Source organism: Pogoniulus pusillus, chromosome Z (genome assembly GCF_015220805.1).
Source record: "Pogoniulus pusillus isolate bPogPus1 chromosome Z, bPogPus1.pri, whole genome shotgun sequence".
In the NCBI taxonomy this organism is placed as follows: Eukaryota; Metazoa; Chordata; class Aves; order Piciformes; family Lybiidae; genus Pogoniulus; species Pogoniulus pusillus.
In genome coordinates, this window is record NC_087309.1 from 99,157,333 (window position 1) to 99,179,407 (window position 22,075).

The following is a 22,075-nucleotide window of genomic DNA, read 5'->3' on the forward strand; positions in this document are numbered from 1 at the left end:
GTGGTATTAAATTTTTATAAAAATTAATATTTATTAAAATTAATATTTACAAACTCTTGCCACCCCCAACCACTGATTAGTTATTTTGTGCAAAGTTATGAAAACAATTTGGATATGATATGTACAGGGATCTGGTTAATAATTGTCAAATATCAACTACAGACAGAGAGAGATTTCCCTCAGGCTTAATGCCGCATAGGAGCTATGCTGTTTGCCCAGCAGGGACTGAAAGCTGTCTGCTCTAAGACAGAGGTAACATATTACAGAGGAATTAAAGCTTTACTTTTGAGTCTTGCTATTAATTATTAATCACCCTCCCGGGGCTGTGTCTCAGCCTGTGCCCAGTGTCCGGACTTTGTGGCACTGGAATCCTCCCAGCTTGAGGGGAAATGATAAATCTTCCCAGTCTCTGGGGTAAACAGGTTTCTCTAACCTTCTCTCTTGATGTGAGGTGGTCTCTGCCTCGATGCTGCTGGTTTTCTGGATGCTGTGTGTCCACAGATGGTCAGCTGCCAGGATTCCAGGAACAGGAGAAGAATGTCCGTGCAGCTTCTAGCACGGTCCTCTGCACAGCTAGCAGGCTGTGTTTGTGGGTGCAGACAATTCAAAGGTCTGCTGTCCTGGTTCTCCAGGCTAAAGCTGGGAGTCTGTGGTCCGTAGATAAATGCAAGATAGGTGGCCAGTATGCATGGCTGGCTCTAGGCTTAGGGGGCTATCGGCTCCCCATATATGTATCAGGTGCAGGCTTGAATGTGCTCTGCTTCTAAAGGTACACAGACAGGTTAACTGCGAGTTGAGATCAATGCACGAGGCCTGAGCATGCCTCAGAAAGCATGCAAGTGAGGGCCAGACTCTATGTCTAGGCCTTGCAAGCAAGTCAGGGCAGCAGGATGCTGCAATGTGGATCAGAGAGCTGAGCTGTGCTGCAGGCAGAGTCAGAGAGCTGAATTTGAACAGATCTGACCAGAGCTGAGTCTGAATACTCTGAACAGATAAGTCTGAACACTCTGAACATGTGGTGCTCCTTTGCACCCCTCTTTATAGACTGTGGGCCAAGATTCGTGGCCCGTTGGCCATCCAAAGTGACCAATCAGGCTGGCAGTAAGCCAAACCTTACCTTAATTGGTAGGAGCTGGTTGCCTGGACCCTCCCAAATATGGAGATCACATGGGCGGACCCCATGGATACACAGTCTGTGTGTGTGTGTTACACAACCTGTTTATTACCATGGGTCCTGGCAGAACAACATGTCCAGGTGTGTAGAGGCATAGGGAGGCCTCTGTTTTCGGGCCTATGGCGCCTCCACCACAAGGACACAGACAATCTCTGACCTTGTCCTCCTGGCTTCTTCTGGGTGATCTGTGTATATGTCCAGGGATTCTAGGCAGGACCTTCAGGTGCAGAAGGCAGATGTTGTGCAGTGTCAGCACGATGCCACGGTGTCCACACAGGCTGATCGTGTGCAGACATCCAGGGTCTGCTCCTGGTAACTCGCAGCAGTGGAGTTTCCCAGGCAAGCAATAAGGCAGTGTGCAATGGCATCAGGGCTGGGCACAGCAGAGAGAGCACAGCAAAGAGCAGGGAAGCAAAGCAGGGAAGCAAAAGGACGTTGCTCACCTGCATTTCTCCTTTTATCAATGTGGGCTGAGATTAATTGCCCTTTGGACACAGAATAGCCAATCAGGATGGCAGTTAGCCAAACCTTACCATATTAGGCTAAGGCACGGGATCACTTTTCCCTAATTTGGGAAAAGCACAGGCCTTGCACTGGGCAGGCACAAGCTAAGTGTGTGTACCTTACACCACAGGACCCTGGGCAGGCCAGACTCTCTGGCTTCAGGTTTTGTGTCCGTTTCCCATGCCTGCCTCTCTGGTGGAGCAGAAAAACACACCTAGGCAAGGCAGGACATGTTTAAGCCTATTTTGAGCCTACCAGGCCTACCACAACAAGAAGGAAGTAAAATAAAAATGCTACAACTGAATTGGAGAGGAATACAGAGAATCTTATTTAAAGATGTATAGGAAAACACAGAGTACATGAATCTTTAACACCCAATACAGATACAGGATACATGAGAACTCCCCCCCAACCAAACTAAACCACAAAATCCTAGCGCTCATTTTGTTATCTCCCCCAAACATTATCTCCCATGGCCCAAACAGGCCTGATTACACAGCAAGAAATTCACAGATTACTTCCCTATTGGTTTACCAGATAAGGACTCCCTCATGAGAGCTGAGGGAAGGGGGAGACAGAAAATAGAAAGATTTGGATTTGCTGACAACTTATAAAGCAGAATTATGGGGTTGAATAACAAAACAATGATTTCTGGGGTCCATGTCGTGGACCCTTCTGGTCCTCCCAGGTTTCTTAAGGGTACATAGGCCAAATCACTACAACTCCCAACCCTCTTCTCCTCCTCCCCCTCCCCTCCCTTCTCCCTAATGTGTGAAAAGAGAGTAAAAAAGCAAAGTGGAGAGTTTTCGTTAAATTACACAAAGTTATTTACTACTCTGCTGCAGAGATATCAGATTACACTAAAAGAGACAGGGAAAACGAAACAAACAAACAAACAGTAAAAAAAACAACAAACCAACCCAAAAAGGAAAATACCTGATGGAAATTCATACAAGACAACCACAATGCATGAAAATGAAACTGGAAAGAGAGCAAGCTCAGGCCCCACCCACTCCTAACTACCATAATGTGATGGTGTTACCCCCCCCCCCCCCACTTTAGAAATCACCCAGACTAGACTCAGCTGACTCTGGAAATTGAATGAAGCTTTTATATTTACAGCTTAGCACAACATACAAGCAGATATTTACAGTTTATACAGTTATATACAGAAATATACAAGGTAAAAGGTAATACGGAAACACAACTCCCCTCCCAGAAACCTGAGTCCCCAGGAGGGGCTCCCAACCACCCTTCCACCTTCTCCCACCCCTCTCTAGCTTACCCCAGAAATTGCTTTGTGCCCAAGGAAGAATGGAGGGTTGGCCAGGGGGTTAGGAAGCAAGTGGATTAATCAGAGACACAGAAGGTGAGGTTAGAGAGATGCATCCCAGAGCCCAGACAGAGAGCAAACTACCTTATCTATATTTGGATTCTTGCTCTTATACATCTCAGCAAGCCTGTGAGTGAAGCAGACATCACCATTGTTTCTCTTTCACAGCCTGTAATCTAATTCTTCTCATCAAAACATTCAAGCTAGCTTCAAACTAGCACACATAACATCTCATGAGTGCTATGAATTCCAGCCAGCATCATTCAGAATTGTGTAGGGATATACATGATGCAGCTCAAACCACTACATTCTCTACCTCTTATCCCACACTATTGTGTGTCATACTCAACAGCAATTAACATCATACAATATATATAACTTTCTATGTATTCTCACCCAAAGTGAGATTAACTTGTGGCACACAATAGATTTCACCATCTTCCTGCATTACACACCAGCTACATATTGGTCCTAGCGTAAAAACAATGCCATGGGTGAGTTTGCCTCTACCTGAAGCAGGACTTCTTTCCTAGGATATTCTCTATGCATACCACACAAACCTTATCACCTTCTATAGCACATACTGGTTTGGATTGGGCAGGGCCAGCCTGAGTAGCAAATCCTCTGGTATTAACCAGCCAAGTAGCTTGTGCTAAATGTGCATCCCAGCTTTTGAAGGTCCCTCCTCCCACTGCTGTCAGAGTGTTTTTTAGCAGGCCCTTGTAATGTTTGACCTTTCCAGGAGTTAGTGCATGAAAAGGGCTGTGATACATCCACTCAAGTGCCATGTTCCTTGGCCCAAGTGTCTATGAGGCTGTTTTGAAAGTGAGTCAAATTATCTGGCTCAGTTCCTTCTGGGGTGCTGTGCCACACTTCTTGAGAGAAAATAAAAATAAAAGACAGATGTTGGGATGGAATTAAAAAAACAAACAAACATAAAAATTACTCTTCAAATAATAATTCCTTAGGGTTTTTGGAAAGGAGCTGGTAATTTGTTTTTAAGAATAGAGATGACATTGCTAGAACGGTCTCTTGGTTGGCAAATGATAGTTTAAATATATGTGGAGACAGAAACTCTAGGAATAATGGAGTAGTTCCTGCATTTTCACACAAAGCCTGATATAAGTGCAGTGATGTCTTCAGTACTGTTTATCAGGGCAGTAAAAGCATTGGAGCAGCCAAAATTGGCAGTGTACTTGTGGAATTCAATCTCTGTTTTGGAAAACATTCTAACTTCTGAGACAGTGGAGAGTGGCCATCGCTTGAGGCAGAGCCCAGGAATCATTTCCTGATTTACCTGAGCAAATAGTTGTAGTGAGCAATCTAGTACATTGTTTGGATAAGTGTAGCTTCCAAAAGTCTTTCACTTGGGACTTGACAAAGATCATTTAACCAAGGTGAATAATGTCAGTGCCTGTCGAGTGATTTGTGTCTTGTACAGGATCATGTGTGTGTGTGTGTGTGTGTGTTCAGAATGTGCAACAAAACAGATATAGGTGAGCAGTTTTATTTTTGTGGCAGGATCTCTTTGGCAACTGCAATTGGGCGCTAAACTTTCAGTTGGTCTTTCTCTAACAACAGTTGTGTTTTCTGTACCTGTCTGCAGCCTAACAAATGAGCAGTTCTTGTCTCTGTTGGCGGCTCACAGGTGTGATGGTGTTATATGGACAGCAGCATGAGGTCATTGGCTGCTTGGGAGCCAGAAGGGCAAAAAAGAAAGAATGCTGCTGAACAGAGAGGGCAAAGGGCTGTGTTTTGCTTAGTGTAGGGAAGAAATACTATTTCTGCTGCACTAACCTCTTTATTTTACTTGAGTGTTCTATTTTTCAGGCATAGTTAAAGCACATTTCAAGATGCTCTGTAATTCATATGCAGCCAACAAACTATTGTCTGACTACACTAGACTGTGCAGCTGCTGCTGTCTCTGTCACAGAGGAAAATGACTGTATACAAGAGGTAGGTAATTCCAGAAACTTGAGTGTTTAATTTTGTTCTGTCATGTAATGGAACTGCATTGGTCCTTTTGCCACAAAGTCTTGTCTGAAGATAAACTTTCTCCACCATGTTCTTGCCCACCGTACCCTAAAAACACAGTATGAAGAGTTTTTCTCATGTAGCCAGGTCCCCTCCCTGTTATTTCCCATGCAGGTGCTTTGTTATCCAACAATGCCACAAGCTAGGCTGTTTCTTACCTTTCAAAGCTCATCGCCCTGTGCTGCACTTAAGGAGTATTTGTCTCCAGCCTCAGCCTCTCTAAACCTTGCCTGGCATAGTAGACCAGCTGCCTCACGCTGCTGTTCAAGGCCAGAGTGCAGGTCGTTGTGCTGAGTTCAGCAAAAAAATCTGCAAAGGGGCAGGGAGAGAGCAAACATTTGGTGGCTTTCTCACAACAGGTACATCTCAGGGACAAGGGGTAGCAAGAAGTGACAACAGTAGCATGCTGTCACTCAGGCAGCAAGGAGTCCAGGTCAAGTGCTGCTCAGCTGCTCCGTTGCAGACAGATGCCAGCTTCACTCTTTTCAAGACAAAAATACTTGGATGTCTGACAAACAAACTAAACCACAGCCTGCAACCCAGAAGGCTGCTCTTAAAATTGAGGGGAACCAACTCCAAAAAGTGAAGTACCCCAAAGGGAAAAACAGACACCAAGCACCCTTATGCTTCTTGTGTTACCATGAAGCCAGATGGCTGCTTTCCTGCACCTGATACCCTCATCCCTTAGCTCTCAGACATGAGGATGCCAGGACAACCTTTTCCATTGGTTTATACACAAGACAGAAAAGCTGCAGGACAAAGGCTTACCCTTATTTGTACTGGCTAGGGCTTCAGCCTCTTGCCAGAGCTCACAGGCGTGGAGGATACTGGAGGTGATCTTGATGTAGGAATAGGCAATTTCTGGTATGTGAGTGGGGACCATGACTGAAGATCCAATTCCGTTGGCACTGAAGCTGGCAAGAGTAAAGGGGAGACCAGGAATCAGAAAGGGCTGCCCATCCACCATACCCCTGCAACCAGCATCATTTTGTCACTGGCAAGAGAGGGCTTCTACCATTGCTCCTTGGAGATCATGAACTAGACTGCACTGTACAAGGGGACAGAAGCCTGTGAGGTGGGGATGGTATCCTATCAAGTGTCAAGGGATCTCTAACAGAACAAAGGAGACAACAACAGGGGCTCTGATCCAACACAGGGACAGTGTCTTCTTGGCTTCTCTTGCACTGTGTTTTTGGTGAACTGCTCTGCTTGATACATGGCAGTTCTGCACCTTGGGACAATAAACTCAACATTCTTTTCCAACAAGAAAATAGAGGAAAGAGAGAGCAGAAACATGCTCATGTCCCCTAACAGTGTGACATCAGGTGGCAAGCAAGAGCCAGCAGGGAGGCATTTCTAGGTTCAGCCTCCTCATCTGATGCTCCAGCTCCTCTTTTCAGTCACACCCTCCTTGTAGACACTTTACAAGGTCTGTATTTTGAAACCTTACCTTGCAACACTGGCAGAAGGTGCTGGTGTTGCTCTGGAAGAACTCTGCAGCAAGGAACAGAACTCTTGTTAGCTTTGAGCTGTTCAGCTGACATTGGTTTCTACTGCAGCCATCCAGCTGACAGCTCAGCAACAGGCCTGCCCTACCTCAAAATGGTTACTCAGGATCCTGCAATACCTCCTCACAGTGCCTCTCTTGTGCCGCAGCATTGCCATGTGCAGGACAGACTGGCAGCGCATGCTGTGGACAGAAGCACAGCCAAACATCAGCGTTCAGGCTCAGCGTTCCTTGGCCTCGTGGGCAGAGGCTGTGCTGCACATCCAGGAAAGCTCAGATTTTCTTTCCTCCTCATATGAGAGAAAGGGTCTGGGAATAAAATCTCAAGGAAGAAAAACCAAAGCCAAAACAAAGGAGAAGGGCCATGCCTGCACTTTTACATAACAAGGTGCCCAGCATCTTAGAGATGCCATGGGCTGAGTGAGCTTCCTGGGTACACACCTTAACACCAGAAGGATTTTTTCATGTGAGGATGATGAGGAATCCAAGAAAGATTTCGTTGTTGTGATTAATCTGAGGAAAGAAAAGAAGCAGAATCTTGTCAGCCATCAGTCTCACCGTGTATGAAAAACAGTGGTCCAGAAGTCAGGAGACCTGCCCTTCATCCTGACAGTGAGTGCTCTCTCCGATCTTGAGCAGATGACTGTCTCTCTAAATGCCATATTTTCCATGCAGCAGAGACAGATGGGGCCCCTGCATGACTCACTCTCCTCCAGCCCAGTGGGCATGGATTTATGAAAGGCAAGTCCTGCTTGACTAACCTGGTCTCCTGCCAGCACAAGGTGACCTTCTTAGTGGGTGAAGGGGAGGCTGCAGATGTGTCTGTCTGGACTGCAGGGAAGCTTTGGACACTGTACCAAAGCAGTCTGCTGGACAAACTGGCTGCTCATGGCCTGGACAGGCATACACTCTGCTAGATCAAACCTTGACTGCGCGGCTAGGCCCAGAGAGTGGTGGGAATGGAATTCAGTGCAGCTGGTGGCCAGTCACAAGCGGTGTTCCCCAGGGCTCAGATGTTCTCTTGAACACCTTTATCAAAGATCTGGGTGAAGGGATTATGTGCGTGCTGAGTAAGTTTGCAGATGACACTGCAAAGTTAGTTGAGCATGAATGTTGTTCTGCTTTAGGGTAGGAAGCTCTGCAGAGGGACCTAGGCAGACTGAATTAATGGCCTGAGGACAGAGATTGAAAAAAGCCAAGGGCCAGGTCCTGCTCTAGGGTCACAATAAACCCATACCAGAGCCTTTTCAGTGGTGCCCAGTTGTGATGGTTTGGGGGTTACCCCGCCCCTCCCACACTTTTGAATTTGCCCCAGCTAACTCAGACGGACCCTGGGAATATAGATGAAGCAATTTATTTACAGCTAGCAGAATTTACAAGCAGCTATTTACAATATTTACAGTTATATACAGAAATATACAAAGGATAAACAATACAAAAGCACAACTCCCCTCCCAGAAACCTGAGTCCCCAGGAGGGGCTCTCAAACCACCCCAACACCTCCCCCTGCCCTCTCAACCTTACCCCAGTTCTCAGGAAGAAAAGAGGTGCAGCCAAGAGGTTAGGGAGCAAGGTTAGTGGGAGCAGGGTTAATGAGATGTGACCAGGTCTAAGGCAAAAGCAAGAGTGAGAAACAAAATGGAGAAAAAGTCTTTCTTCTTCCCAGAGTTCTCAGCGTGACTGTGAGAGAAGTTGACATCAATTGTTTTCATTTCACTGCCCGTTATCTAGTTCTTTTACCAAAACATTCTAGCTTGCTTCAAACTAGCACACCAGTGACAGGACAAAGAGCAATGGGCACAAACTAGAGCACAGCAGAAGTTTCACCTAAACACAAGGAAAGTCTTTGCTGTGAGGGTGCCAGAGCCCTGCAGCAGGCTGCCCAGAGAGGCTGTGGAGTCTCCTTCTCTGGAGAGACTCCAAAGCCCCCCTGCACATTGTGATCCTGGGCAACCTGCTCTCCCTGGGTGATCCCGAGAACTCACTTTCAAGCCCCAGCATGCTGAGAGACTCTCACTGCCTCTGGTACCTCCCAATGGTCTGCCTGTCTTGTGCTTGTACAGCAACCTGAACTCTGCTCCATGGTGGAAATCCAGAAGTGCCCAGTTGCAAACAAGCAATGCGACTGGCCCTTCCTGTCTCAACTGCTGATGCTGTCTAGCCACCAGGCTTTGAAAACCACTTACTTGAGGAGCTTGATGGTGTCTCTGAAGACACTGGAAGCTGATTTGGGTGCTGGTGCATCTGATTCCAGGGCCATCCCATATTCAATGAAGCAAAGGGCAGCATCCAAGTACTGAATGACCTTGCCAGTGTTGTTGGTCTGTTGGGAAGAAAAGCAGACTACCATAAAAAGTGCTTCTCTCACTTGTGCTTGAAGATCTTTTTCCTCCTTTGTTAAGCAGGAGCTGAAGAAAGTTGCAGAAAGTCAGGCCACTGAGTTCGTTATCTCAGATGTTTTCAGCAGAACCCCTCATGTGGCCCCACACGTCAGCTTTGTGTTCTCTGGCTGGTTGTACAGAATCAGAGAATTGTGTTCAGTGGAAAAGTCCAACCTTTGGCAAAGGGCACTTCCGAGTCTTGTTCACCATCAACACACTTAGGCTCAGGGTCCTGACATTGCAGAGGGACCTGTCTTCAATTGACTGTCCCATCTCTCTCCCAAGGACTTTGGGAGACCTCTGCAAAGACAACAGGCCTGCTCACTTCAGACAGTGTCCCTTCTGATGCCCCTACCTTGACCTGTTCTCTACACGTGTTTGTCATCAAGGGAACTGTCTGAACAGCCAGCAAATGAAGATAGCCTCCTGACACAGGACCTGAGAGTACTCCAAGGGTGTCAGGAATGTTACATAGCTGCTGTTCTTCACATGCACATGTAGAGCAGTTCTGAATGCAAGAGCTGGTGAACATTTCTAGCACAGGGCCAAGATTTACCATGGCATCAGCTTTGTGCTTCAGCCTCTTGATCTCTTCTGCATAGTATTCCACCAGATGCTTCCTGAATCTGGGACAGAGAGAAGAAAAAATGGAAAAGAGAGAAACAGGGATGCAATCATTCTCAGTTCTAACTTCACATATAGAGGATGTGAAGACTTCAAACATCTTGAATCACAGAATGGCTTGAGTCAGAAGGGACCTAGTAGATCATCTAGTTACATAGGCAGGGGCACTTCCTACTAGGCCAGCTTGCTTAACACCCCATCCAACCTGACCTTCAACAGTTTCAGGCTTGGAACCCCTACAACATCTGTGGGCAACCTGTGCCAGTGTCTGACTACCCTCATGGGCAAGAAGTTCTTTGTCGCATCTCATCTAAATTGACCTTCTCCTTGTTTGCAACCATTACTCTTCATCCTGTCACTACATGCCTTTGTAAGAAGTCCCACTCCAGGCCTTCTCTGGTAGCCCCCTTCAAATCTTTGAAGGCTGCTGTGAAGCTCTCCTGGAGCCTTCTCTAGGTTGAAAAAGACCAGCTCTTTCAGCTTGCCTTCAGAGGACAGCTGCTTCAGCCCCCAGATTGTCTTTGTGGCCCTCCTTGCAAGGCTCAGCAGTAGACAGCAGCTCTCACACATCTCTCCCTGTTTCCTTCCCCAGAAGTGCTCCTTAAGAAACATAAGCCAGGATGGCTGCAGGGCTAGCCTTGCATGACATCTTCTGAAAGTGCACATAAGGAGTGTCAAACACAAACTTACATTTCAGCCTTCAGGTGAACTTTCCTTGGCCTGCAGCTACATTTTGGCACATCCCCTGCAGATCCCTGAAAAACCACAGAGCAGAGGTAAAGCTGCTTATAGAGAATCCCATGCCAAGTCCTGTCTTTCCAACATTGCAAGAGAAGAGGTTTCTCTGCCTGAGGCACAGTCTGTTCCTTGGCCTCTTCCTCTCTTCTTACATTCTTTCCCAAGGGAAGTGGAAACTTGGCTGCTTGTCTGACTGCTAGCAAGCCTTCATATGAGTCCACTCTTTTGCAAGTGTGGAGCAATAGAGAGACCTGTAGCAAGCAGGTAAGAGCCAGCTAATCCTGCGTGCATAGCCTGCCTTACCACACACACCCAGCTGCAAGTGAACAGCAATAGAAGGAAAATTTCAAGCCTAAAATGCAAAGATCTGGCTGCAAGGATCAGTAACAGTTGGGTAAGCAAGCCACAGAACCATACACCCAGGCTGCTGCCAAAACCACACGTTGCTTGTTGCTTCTCTGGGAGCAATCCACTCTTTCTCTGTGTAAACACAACTATTTTTTCACCAACATTGGATTTGCAGCTGCGTATCACCGGAAACAGTTCCTTCCAAAAGTAGGATTCTGTTGTCTCTGGTTTGCACAGGGTCACCTCTTCTCACCACATTTCACTGAGAAGCTGAGAACAGATTATGGAAAGACAGCAGAGAAGTTACGGTGCAGGCCATTGGTCTAGCAACATATGGTCACCGATGACCATCAAAGGGGAAAAATGCTTCCATGAGCTTTCTCTGGTGGTTAGCCTATCTTCTTTATTCTTTAATATCCTCAGAGCATGCTTCTAGAGAATGACACAGCACTCACAGGAACCATCCTGCCACTTATGATGTGTACCTACTTTGATGCCCTTGCACAATTCACCGTGGTTTCTCTTCACTTTCCTGTGCTTGGAGATGGAAGGATCTTTGCAGCTCTTCTTGCTCCTGGCACTGTTATCCAGGGCAGGCAACTGACTCCTCTCATTTGTAGGTCTCTCTTGGGCCACCTTGGATGACTTTGCAGCAGGAGGTGCAGCAGATTTGGGTAGCAGTGTTTGGGGCAGCAGGAGATGTTTCTTCTGCGTCTCCAATGAATGTTTTGATAATCTGGGGAAAGGAAGGAATTTGGCAGCTGGGATGAATGTGGTGGACACCAAACATGGGTCAATCAAGGTTAATTTTGCAAACTACCACAGCCAATCAAGCTTAACCTAGCACACCAACACAGGCAACCAAGGTTACCAACAAAGTAGGGCTGCACAGTGGGAGGGGAGCTTTAAGAATTGTGGACTACTGCTGTATTTACTTTACAAGTAAGTCCCAGACCTGATCCAGAGCAAAAGAATGCCCCCTGATGTATCCTTACCCTTCCCATTTCCAAAGCCACAACAGACCTAAAAGGGGTGGTCACCTTCACTGACAAAAAAGGAGATTACTCATCTTCTCAGGGCAAGGAACCTCAATGCTTCAGGCCAGTCCAGGTCAATAACCCCAGCCAAGCCACAAGCAACAGCTGAATGCAGTAGCCCATGACTGACACAGGAACCTCCTCTCTCTGAACACTGCCCCCTTGAAGAAGTGCTTCTGGAAGCACTGGCTCTCTCAAAGGCCTAGCCAAAATGCTGCCAATGCACTGCTATCAAATTATGGACTCATAAGTTTCAGCAGATCTACCAGAAGCACTATTTCAAAGCCTGGAAGTGTTGAAAGCCATCTTGCATGAAGCTTTGAGCAAGTTAGTCTAGCAGGAGGTGCTCCTTTGCACATGGCAGGATGTTTAGAGCTAGGTGATCTTTAGGGTCCCTTCTAACACAAACCATTCTGTGCCCTCTGCCCTCTTCTGCTGACTGCCTTGCCCAGCGAGATGAGTGATGCTCAAGAGAGGGAGGTGAAAAGAAGGGAAGAGTTGGGGAAAGATACCTCTGATTTACAGGCAAATATCCAGCATCCCTGGCTCATTCTTTTTGTACTGGAGCTTTCCATGCCACCTCAGACAACTAAAGGAGCTAAAGCAACTCCAGTGAAACAAGGAGCCCTTAATCGCCACCCCACCTACAGAAAATCATTTGCTTTTCCCCCAGATTTGCTCTCAGTGCTAGTTTGGGAACAAACCTGAAGCTTGGCAGAGCAATCGCAGAAGGTGGCTTTTCAACAACCTGTTTTGGACAAAAAGAGAGAGTGAGAGAAAATGTTAGCTGAAGGATCTCAGCACAATGGAACAAGGCATTTCAAGGGAGATCTGGAGGCCTGATGTGGAAAATATCTCCAACTGACTTCCTCATCGCTGCTGTCTTCGCTCTCGCTGAGGTGCACCTCCTTTGGAAGCATTCTGAAAGATAATCAGAAGAGAAGCATCAGCCAAGGCAGACACGTTCGCACATAGCAGATCCTGAAAAAGACTTGCTTTGTGCTGTCCAAAACAAAGAACCTCCCACATTTGTTTGCTGCATTCCTCACGATCACGCTGCTAATCTTGCCATTGCCTGATTTAAGCAGAAAATGTCAAACAGAGCACAGGTGTTCCTGGTGCTTTCCAGCTGATCTCAGCACACTGTGCGACGGAGTTCAGTGTCACTGGCTGTCACATACAACCAGCCAAGTCTCTCAGGGCAGTACTCAGGCCAGGGTTAACTAAAGCACCAATGCAGCCAACCAAGCTTCCATGGGAATCTAACACAGCCAGTCAAGGTTAACCTGGCACACCAACACAGCCAATTAAGCTTAACCCAGCACATCAGCATAGCCAACCAGGATAACCAGCACAGCAGGGCAGCACGTTGGGGAGGGAGCTTTATGAGTTGTGGACTACACATGTATTTCCATTACCAGGAAGAGAGCAGCTGATCAAAGCATCTTCCATATCCTATTTTCAATCTCATTTCCTTGCAGGTAATTAAAAGCAAGGACTCTTTCACCTCAGCTGCTGCTCAGCAGAACGTCTGAAAGAACATTGCAACTCCTCAGGTTCTCTTGAAGCACAGAGACCAACATTAACACTTTAAACAAGTCGCACCTCAGCAAGGACAGATAAGTTCCCCCAGCCCAGATTTCAGCTAACTGTGAAACAGCTCCTGTTTAAGGAAAAGAAATCTGCTTGAACCATGGGCCAAGACTCTAGAAGGGAGTGGGGCCCAAAAAACCTGAGCAATATTCATACACTACAGACCCTGACCTGATTTAGAGCAAAGGAATCCTCCCTAATGCATCACTGTCATTCTCACTCCAAAAGCCAGAACAGGGTGAAGGGGGTGCTCATCTTCAGGGACTTTTCCAAAGGGAGGATTGAACTCCAGAATTAAAGCTTTTCCACTATTACCACAGCTGAAAAGCCCCTTCAGACAACCAAATGTCAGCCCCGACCTCTTAGCTGACATTAACCAAGAACTCATCAAAGCTCTCTGCACAAACCCAGCTAAATCATACTATCAGGGCAAGGAACTTCAACCCTTCAGGCCAGTCCAGGTCACTGCTATCAAATTATGGGCTCATAAGTTTCAGCAGATCTACCAGAAGCACTATTTCAAAGCCTGAACCTGATGAAAGCCATCTTGCATGAGGCCTTGAGCAAGTTGGTCTAGCATGGGGTGCTGCCTTGCCCACAGCAGCATGTTTAGAACTAGGTGATCCTTAGGGTCCCTTCGAACACAAATTATTCTGTGCCCTCTGTCCTCTTTTGCTGACTGCCTTTCTCAGAGAGCCGAGGAACACTTCAGAGAGGGAGGTGAAAAGAAGGAAAGAGTTGGGGAAAGATACCTCTGATTTACAGGCAAATATCCAGCATCCCTGGCTCATTCTTTTTGTACTGGAACTTTCCATGCCACCTCAGACAACTAAAGGAGCTAAAGCAACTCCAGTGAAACAAGGAGCCCTTACTCACCACCCCACCTACAGAAAATCATTTGCTTTTCCCCTAGATTTGCTCTCAGTGCTAGTTTGGGAACAAACCTGAAGCTTGGCAGAGCAATCGCAGAAGGTGGCTTTTCAACAACCTGTTTTGGACACAAAGAGGAGAGGGAGAGGAAATGTTAGCTGAAGGATCTCAGCACAATGGAACAAGGTGTTTCAAGGGAGATCTGGAGGCCTGGTGTAGAAAATATCTCCAACTGACTTCCTCATCACTGCTGTCTCCACTCTTGCTGAGGTGCACCTCCCTCTGAAGCATTCTGAAAGACAAGCGGAAGAGAGACATCAGCCAAGGCCAACACATTTGCAGACAGCAGACCCTGAAAAGGACTTGCTTTGTGCTGTCCAAAACAAACCAGCCTCTCACATCTTTTGGCAACATTGTTCACCCTTACTCTCCTAACCTCTTGTAATTACCTGACTGAAGCAGATGCCAAACAGAACCCAGGTGTTTCTTGTGCTTCCCACCTATCTCAGCACACTGACCAATGGCTCTCAGTGTCACTGGCTACCACTTAGAAGCAACCAATCCTGGCAGGACAGTGCTCCTCTCCCAGGGTTCCCTAGGGCACCAGTGCAGCCAGCAACGGTTGCCTGGGTAACAAACAGAGACAAGCGTAAGCTGCCATACCAGCACAATCAAGGTTAACCTAGCACACCAGCATAGCTAATGACATTCAACCTAGCACACCAGTACAGCCATTGAAATTCAACGTAACACATCAACACAAGCAATCAGTGTTAACCTTGTAACACCAACACAACCAGTCAAGGCCAACCTTGCATAGCAGCACAGCCAGTTAAGGTTAAGCTTGCACCTCAACACAGCCAATCATTGTTAACCTTCTTGCACCAACACAGCCAGTCAAGGCTAACCTTGCATACCAGCACAGCCAGTCAAGGCTAACTCAGCACACTAACACAGCCCACCAAGGTTGTCAACACAACAGGACAGCACGGCTAGATAGGAGCTTTACAAATTGTGGACTACAGATGTATTTCCATTATAAGGAAGAGAGCAGCTGATCAAAACATCTTCCAGATCCTCTTTTCAATCTGATTTCCCTGTGGGTTACTAAAAGCAAGGCGTCTCTCACCCCAGCTGCTGCTCATCAGAATGTCTAAAAGAACACTTCCAACTCCCAAAATTCTCTTGAAGAGCAAATAACAACACTAATGCCTTAAAACAGGTCATGATTCTGCAGGGAGAGATAAAGACAGATTCCCCCAAACCAGCTTTCATCTAATTACAAAACAGTTCCTGTTTAAGGAAAAGAAATCTGCTTGAATCATGGGCAAAGACTCTAGAAGGGAGTGGGGCCAAAGACATCTGGGCAGTATTCAAACACCACTTCCTCTGATCTCCAGACAGCTGTGTTCCTTTGAGTAAAAAATCAAATGGTGTACAAAGGAGACCTGTGAACATGAGCAAGGAGCTGCTGAGAAAAGTCCCGTGGAAGAAGGAAGTTCGCAGGAGGTGTACAAAGGGACTGGTTGCTTTGCAGAATCATAGGGTGTTGCCAGGGTATGGAGGGATGCAACAAGGCAAGGCAAAGCCCTCTTGCAATTAAATCTGGTGAAGTAAGGGAAAGGGAATGAGAAAGGCTTCTTCAAATGCGTCAGTGGCCAGAGGAAGAATAGGGAAAAGGTGGCCCAGCAGGTTTGGAGCCCTGGTCAGAGAGGATGCAGAGAAGACAGAGTTACAGACCACTGCCTTTGTTTCACTTTTTACTGCTAAGGGCAGCCCTCAGGAATCCTGCATGCTGCAAGGGAGAGAGAAAGCCTGGTGGAAGGGGGACTCTCCACTGGTCTAGGAGGACAGGGTTACAGATCATTAGAGTAAACTGAACACACACAAAATCCATGTGCCATGATGGAATGCACCCCCCAGTCCTGGGGGAGTGTAGTAAATGGGACTAGTTGAAATCTAAGTTTGGGGTAAAACACAATGAGGCAGATTTCAAATTCAGGAAATATTTATTACCATGCCCAAAATAATTCCCCCAAACTTATTTACGACTCTCCACACAAGCTCTTGGATGCGGTTAGCAGAACTGTGTCACAGAATGTCTCTGCACAATGGAATTTTGACTGATTTCAGAAAATGTCTTTGATAGAGAGTCCGGCGGCTTAATTCGCCGCTTGTGAGGCTGATTAAAATCCTTTAGCAACTTGAACAAAGAATGGAGAATACTCACTAGTCCTAATGTCCGTGGCCCAAAAACATAGGCAGGAAAATATCCAACAGAAGTCCTGTAGCAAACTCCACGTGGGCCGCGCAGTGAAAATCTGCTGCTGGCTGAGGCGGCTTGAGGCGGCTGAGGCGGCTTGAGGCGGCTTGAGGCGGCTGAGGCGGCTTGAGGCAGCTGAGGCGACGGGCGGGTGAGTGGCAGATCAGCGAGGGAAATGAACACGCCAGCACCTTTTCCCCTGTTCACCCCCATTTATAGGGTAATGGCCGAGGCTAATGGTCTCATTGACCACACGATCACCCAAGTAGACACAGAAATGGAAGAACCCACAGGCTGCTGTCTTCCACAGAATGGGGTGCGGCCCCCATGAAACCCCTCGCAGGCAAAGAAACTAAGTTGCCGGGGTTTCTTTTGTCCTGTTTTCCCGCCTCTGGCTGCAATGCAGACAGGCAGGTAAATAAGACAGGACATGCTTAAGCCCAAATTATGCCCTTTAGGACTATTCACCACAGGGAGCTGGCTGGTGTTGTGGCTCTACCACTCTACCAATTTTGAAAGACCATGGGAAACGGGAGAGTGTGCTAGTTTGAAGCTAGCTAGAATGTTTTGATGAGAAGGATTAGATCACAGGCTGTGAAAAAGAAGCAGTGGTGATGTCTACTTCGCTCATAGGCTTGCTGAGATGTGTAAGAACGCGAATCCAAACATAGATAAGGCAGTTGCTCTTTGTCCGGGCTGTGGGCTGCATTTCTCTCTAACCACACTCTCCATCTCTGATTAATCCACTTGCTTCCGAACGCCCCTGGCTGACCCTCCCTTCTTCCTTGGGGCACAAGGCAACATCCAGGGTAAGGTAGAGGAGTGGGAAAAGGTGGAAGGGTGGTTGGGAGCCCCTTCTGGGGACTCAGGTTTCTGGGAGGGTTGTCGTGTTTCAGAATTAACCTTTTACCTTGTATATTTCTGTCTATAACTGCATATTCTGTAAATATCTGCTTGTATATTCTGCTAAGCTGTAAATATCAGCTTCATTCATATTTCCAGAGCTGGCCTGGGTGATTTCCAAAGTGTGTGGGGGGGCAGGTAACACCCAAACCACTACAGAGAGGGACCTAAGGACTGGAGGAAAGCCACTGTCACTCCAATGTTCCAAAAGGGCGACTAACAAGATCCAGGAAACTACAGACCAGTTTCACATCAAGCCCTGGAAAGGGGATGCAGCAGCTCCTACTCGAGGTCACCTCTAAACACATGCGAGAACAGGAGTTTATCAGGATAGCTAGCAGGGATTTATCAAAGGGAAAGCACCTTTGTCTTATCTGATAGCCTACTCTGCTGTAGCTGAATGAGAATAGCTGCAAAGAAAGTAATAAGCTCAGTGTAGCTTAGAGTCTGAGTGCACAGTGAGATGGTGTGTGAACTGGCTTAAATGAGAGCTCAGAGGGTTATGATCAAGTGTGCAGAGTCCACTTGAAGACCTGCAACTAGTGCTGTTCCCCAGGCGTCAGTAATGGGTCCAGTCTTATTCCAGGTTTTCATCAAGGACCCGGGTGAGGGGTATGGTATGAAACTGGCAGGGTTGGCTGATACACTGTCAGGTGGTGTCAATTCAGTGAGACCTGAACAGAGTGAAGAGCTGGGGAAAGGGGAACCTAATGAGGCTCAACAACAGTAAGTGTGGAGTCCTGCACCCACACAGAACAGAACTATGCATTACTAACCATTAGGGGTTGACAATTCAGAAAGCAGCTCCATAGAGAAGGACTTTGGAACCCTGGTGGACAGTCACTTATCCATGGGTCAGCAATGTGCCTTTGTAGCCAAGAAATCCAATGGTCTCCTGGCATGGGTTAAGAGGACTGGTGCCAGTATGTAAAAGGAGGTTCTTCTCCCTCTCTACTCTGCCCTAGTGAGGCCACGTCTGCAGCATCGTGTCCAATTCTTAAGCTCCCCAGTTCAAGAGGGCCAGAGATATACTAGAGTTTGTCTAGTGGAGGGCGCAGAGCATGATGGAGTGGAACAGGGAAGGCTGAGTGACCTGGGGCTGTATAGTCTGGAGAGGAGAGGTCTGAGAGGGGGTCTTGTTAATGTTTACAAATATCTCAAGAGTGGCTTTCAGGAAGGGGCCAGTGTACTTTCAGTGGTGTCCTGTGATAGGATGAGGGGCAGTAGACACAAACTGCAACACAAGCAAGTTCCAGCTCAACAGGAGGAAAAAAAAAATATCCTGTGGGGCTGCCAGAGCCCTGGACCTGGCTGCCTAGAAGGTTTGTGGACCCTCCACCTCATGGCTTTCTGCCAGCATTGTCAAGGTTCTCTCCAGCTGCTTTCTCGTGGCTGCCTTCACCTGCCTTGCTGCCTGGCCCAGACACACTCTCAATGAGGCAGGTAAGAAAGGCAGTGGTATCCTTTTCTTTGCACCTCAGCCAGCTATAGTTTTCATTTATGAAAGGAGTTTCTCCTTCTGCCATCTCTATGCATGTAATCCCAAGGGATTAGATGTCCACCTTGGTACCATACAGTTCTTGTTTCATTTCTTCTGCTGCCATCCAATGAGGTGTCCCAAGATATGTCCTCAGGCATGACAGAAGCACAACACCCAAAATCATTTGAGAAGAAAAGTAACTCTTGTTAAAGCAAGCCTGAATTATGACACCAAGCAAAAGCAACACCCACTACATACTTGCCTCAGAACATGTGTATGAATCTGTCTGGAGAAGCAGCCATGCTCTGGTTACTTGGTGCTGTAGCCAGGCAAATGCTCAGTTGGCACTTAAAAATGCCTCCAGTTCCATGCAGTGGCTCTTACTCACTTGAAGCTCTTTACATTGTAACTCCCTCTCTCTGGAAGGAACTTGCCCACACCGGAGCCACTCTTGCCACCTTCTGCCTTTCTATGCTTCTCTGTGCTCTCAGCCTCTAACTGTGCTCTCAGCCTCTAACTGTGCTCTCAGCTTCCAGCAGTGCTCAGGGCACAGCCACAGGTACCATATTGGGTAACTGGCAGTCTGTCAAAAGCAGCCCCACACCATATCCTGGGAGTGCTGCTCCTGACCAAGAATACTTACCCATATAAATGGCAAAGAGGTCAATTTTGTGCCAGTGAGTCCTTGGCTTGCAGTATGGAGATGAACATTGATGTGAGAATAACAACTACTTACCTGTCTAAATAGTTCACGGTATTCTGGTTCTTAATTTCCTCATGATGGGAATTTGATTTAGAAGAGCTTTTTTGACGTTCATGTGTGGAGCAGGTTGAATCACTTTATGGCCACCTGAAAGGACACCAAAACCCTTGAAGCTCAGTTGTATGAAAGCAGGATGAACATGGAGTGAGTGCCTGTGGAGGGTCACAGCTGAGCTCTGCCGAACTGTCTCGTTGGAAGGCACAGGAACTCAGTGCCTTACGTGACAAACTCCAGGTCGCTGCTGTTAGATACAGGACACAAAGCCATACACTGGTGCCTTGTAAATGTGTGTCACCTGGCTGCTGCCGCCTGCCGAGGTGCGGGCACTGCGCGCCTTCCTCCGATCCTCTGCCTCCTCCTGCTCCCGCGGAACAACCCTGGCTTTTCCCTCGCCCTCGGGGCCGCAGGGGTGGGACCACGGCACCGCCGCCAGCTCTAGGCAAAGTCCCGCTCCTCAATACCGCTGCTTCAGCCCATGCAAACCGGCGGCCTTGCACACTCTGTCACAGCCTAGGCAGAAGGCTCTGGCTTCTCAGTTTGCAAAGCGATGCCTTCCGGACCCCCTTGAAGAAGGAGCCATCCTTTCACTGATCCAAAGCTGATCCAGTGATGGACAGAATGTTTTCCATGATCTAGTTGTTAACTATATAATGTCAAACTATTAGTAGGAATAAATTTTCTACAACCCAGTTACAGTAACTCCCCTGAAAGACAGCGGCAGCTTTGTCAACACACTGTGTCTGGGCAAACACTCCTAGACTTATGGAAATACTTCAGAAATAGGAACACAACTTTTGTCTCTGCCACCAAGCAGGCAAGCTATTTGATGCACATCGAGAATGTCACCTCTAAGAGATACACTTAAAGCAGCAAATGGGCAGAAGGATCTGGCAGGCACCAAGCTATCTGCTCTTCCCAGTTCCTGCAGAGGAACCTCTTTCATTCCTGGCATCTAGGCCCTTTTTTAAGCATTTGCCCAGCTGTAGCCCAGGATAGCAACTTCTCTTCTAGGAGAGACTGGAAAACTCTTTTAACATTGTAACTGTATGAATGCAAAATTCTGATACCCCATTTTGAAAGAGTTTCAGAAGAGTAGGAACTAGCATTTTATCTAGCATGAGCTTGCTGTCCACATGCTGACTTCAAGTTTAAAGTCATCATTACTTGAAATAAAGGTCTTGTCCAGGTTTCTAATCAATTTAATTGTGCAAAAAATGCCAAGCAAAAGAAATGTGGAAGAATTTCTCGCCAGTCGAGGACATCAAGTCATAAACATGGGTAACTGGTGCTGAGAACGTCCTTGGTTCCCAGCGAGGCTAGGAAATCGAGATGTAAACAACTGAGCACCCCACACACAGCTGCAGTGGGCAGAGACTAGATAACCAAGGGGGCTGGAGTGGGTGGTCTGGAAGGCTGACCCTTAGAATGTTGTGATAAGTTAACCTATGCACACCTTACATGTAACTCTGGACCCTCTGACTGTAACCAATCTTAAGCTGAGCACGCCTCTTGCTAGAATGCATATAAGTCACTGTATCACAGAAATAAAGTGAATTTGACCATCTAACCATATTGGTGAACAAAGAGTCATCTTCCCATAGCGCTCCACCGAACGTGTTTCCCAACAAAGAAACTCCTCATACCCATCCATCCTGGAAGGCGAAGCTCCTAAATCGCCCTTAAGCAGACAGTGAGCTGAGTGTTTCTAAGTCTGGTGACCTGGACATGGCCAGGACTTGCCTGGACATGTGCTGGGTCCATGAAAACCAAGTGCATGTGGGACTGACCGTGTGGCACACAGAGGGCCTCTGGCCATACTTGGGCAAACTCGATTCCATAGGTGAAAGTATCATGTTTCTCCCTTGAACTTTCTTCTGCTATTGCTCATTATTGTCTTATGAAAGTTCTGTTAATCCTGGCCAAAGCAGTAACCCTTGCCTTGTGTTGCCAGCAGAAACAAGAAGGGCCACTGTTGAGGTTGCAGCTAAGAAAAGCCTCTGCTATCAAGCAACTCTACAGCTGTCGTGCCAACAGATGCAGGGACTAGAGGTGCTCTATACCTGTGAGCTTTGCCACATGCACCGGCAGCCATCCCGAGCACTGGAGGAAACCCCAAGCTGCAGCCTGCTGCAGCCTGCTGACCAACCCCTGCTTGACTGCATGTGCCAGAGATGCAACCCTCATAAAAGCAGCTTAGCCATGAGTAAACCTGGCAGATTTAGCCTTTGAAGTCTCTCATAAAGGTTCTATGTGTCAGCCTCGCTTAGCAGCCATAAAATACCCTATCAACATTAGTCTCTTTCCAGTTTGACTTAATGTTTGCCTTTCTGGTTTTGATAAACTGTTTATATTGTTCCCTAAGTAACCACAACTATGCATTTGTACTTTGTCAGTAAGTTTTCTTATTGAAAACATAACATGAGTACACATTTTTCATCTCTTCATTAATATTTTCACTTGGTTATTAATAATCATTGTAATAATCCATATCTCGACACCATCACAAAGGCTGCAGCTCTAGCA

The 22,075-nt window shown here is 47.1% G+C and overlaps 1 protein-coding gene and 3 long non-coding RNA genes across 4 annotated transcripts; all 4 read right to left on the reverse strand.

Annotated features, from left to right (window-relative positions):
* Positions 1-4,792: 4,792 nt before the first annotated feature.
* LOC135173248 (uncharacterized) lies at positions 4,793-5,960 on the reverse strand. Its single transcript, XR_010301277.1, has 3 exons — positions 5,814-5,960; positions 5,204-5,354; positions 4,793-5,093 (listed from the first exon to the last, which is right to left on the reverse strand). It is a non-coding gene; the product is annotated as an uncharacterized LOC135173248 (long non-coding RNA).
* A 177-nt stretch (positions 5,961-6,137) lies between these two features.
* On the reverse strand, positions 6,138-10,349 carry LOC135192978 (AF4/FMR2 family member 1-like). The gene is made up of 6 exons (XM_064176366.1): positions 10,248-10,349; positions 9,490-9,559; positions 8,739-8,875; positions 6,994-7,065; positions 6,642-6,735; positions 6,138-6,155 (listed from the first exon to the last, which is right to left on the reverse strand). The coding sequence occupies exons 2-6, from the start codon at positions 9,490-9,492 to the stop codon at positions 6,138-6,140; spliced, it is 324 nt and encodes a 107-aa protein (XP_064032436.1). The 5' UTR covers positions 9,493-9,559; positions 10,248-10,349.
* Positions 10,350-11,139: 790 nt separating this feature from the next.
* On the reverse strand, positions 11,140-12,606 carry LOC135173715 (uncharacterized). Its single transcript, XR_010301409.1, has 3 exons — positions 12,547-12,606; positions 12,385-12,428; positions 11,140-11,379 (listed from the first exon to the last, which is right to left on the reverse strand). It is a non-coding gene; the product is annotated as an uncharacterized LOC135173715 (long non-coding RNA).
* Positions 12,607-14,205: 1,599 nt separating this feature from the next.
* On the reverse strand, positions 14,206-14,734 carry LOC135173562 (uncharacterized). Its single transcript, XR_010301376.1, has 3 exons — positions 14,593-14,734; positions 14,381-14,435; positions 14,206-14,261 (listed from the first exon to the last, which is right to left on the reverse strand). It is a non-coding gene; the product is annotated as an uncharacterized LOC135173562 (long non-coding RNA).
* Positions 14,735-22,075: the final 7,341 nt, after the last annotated feature.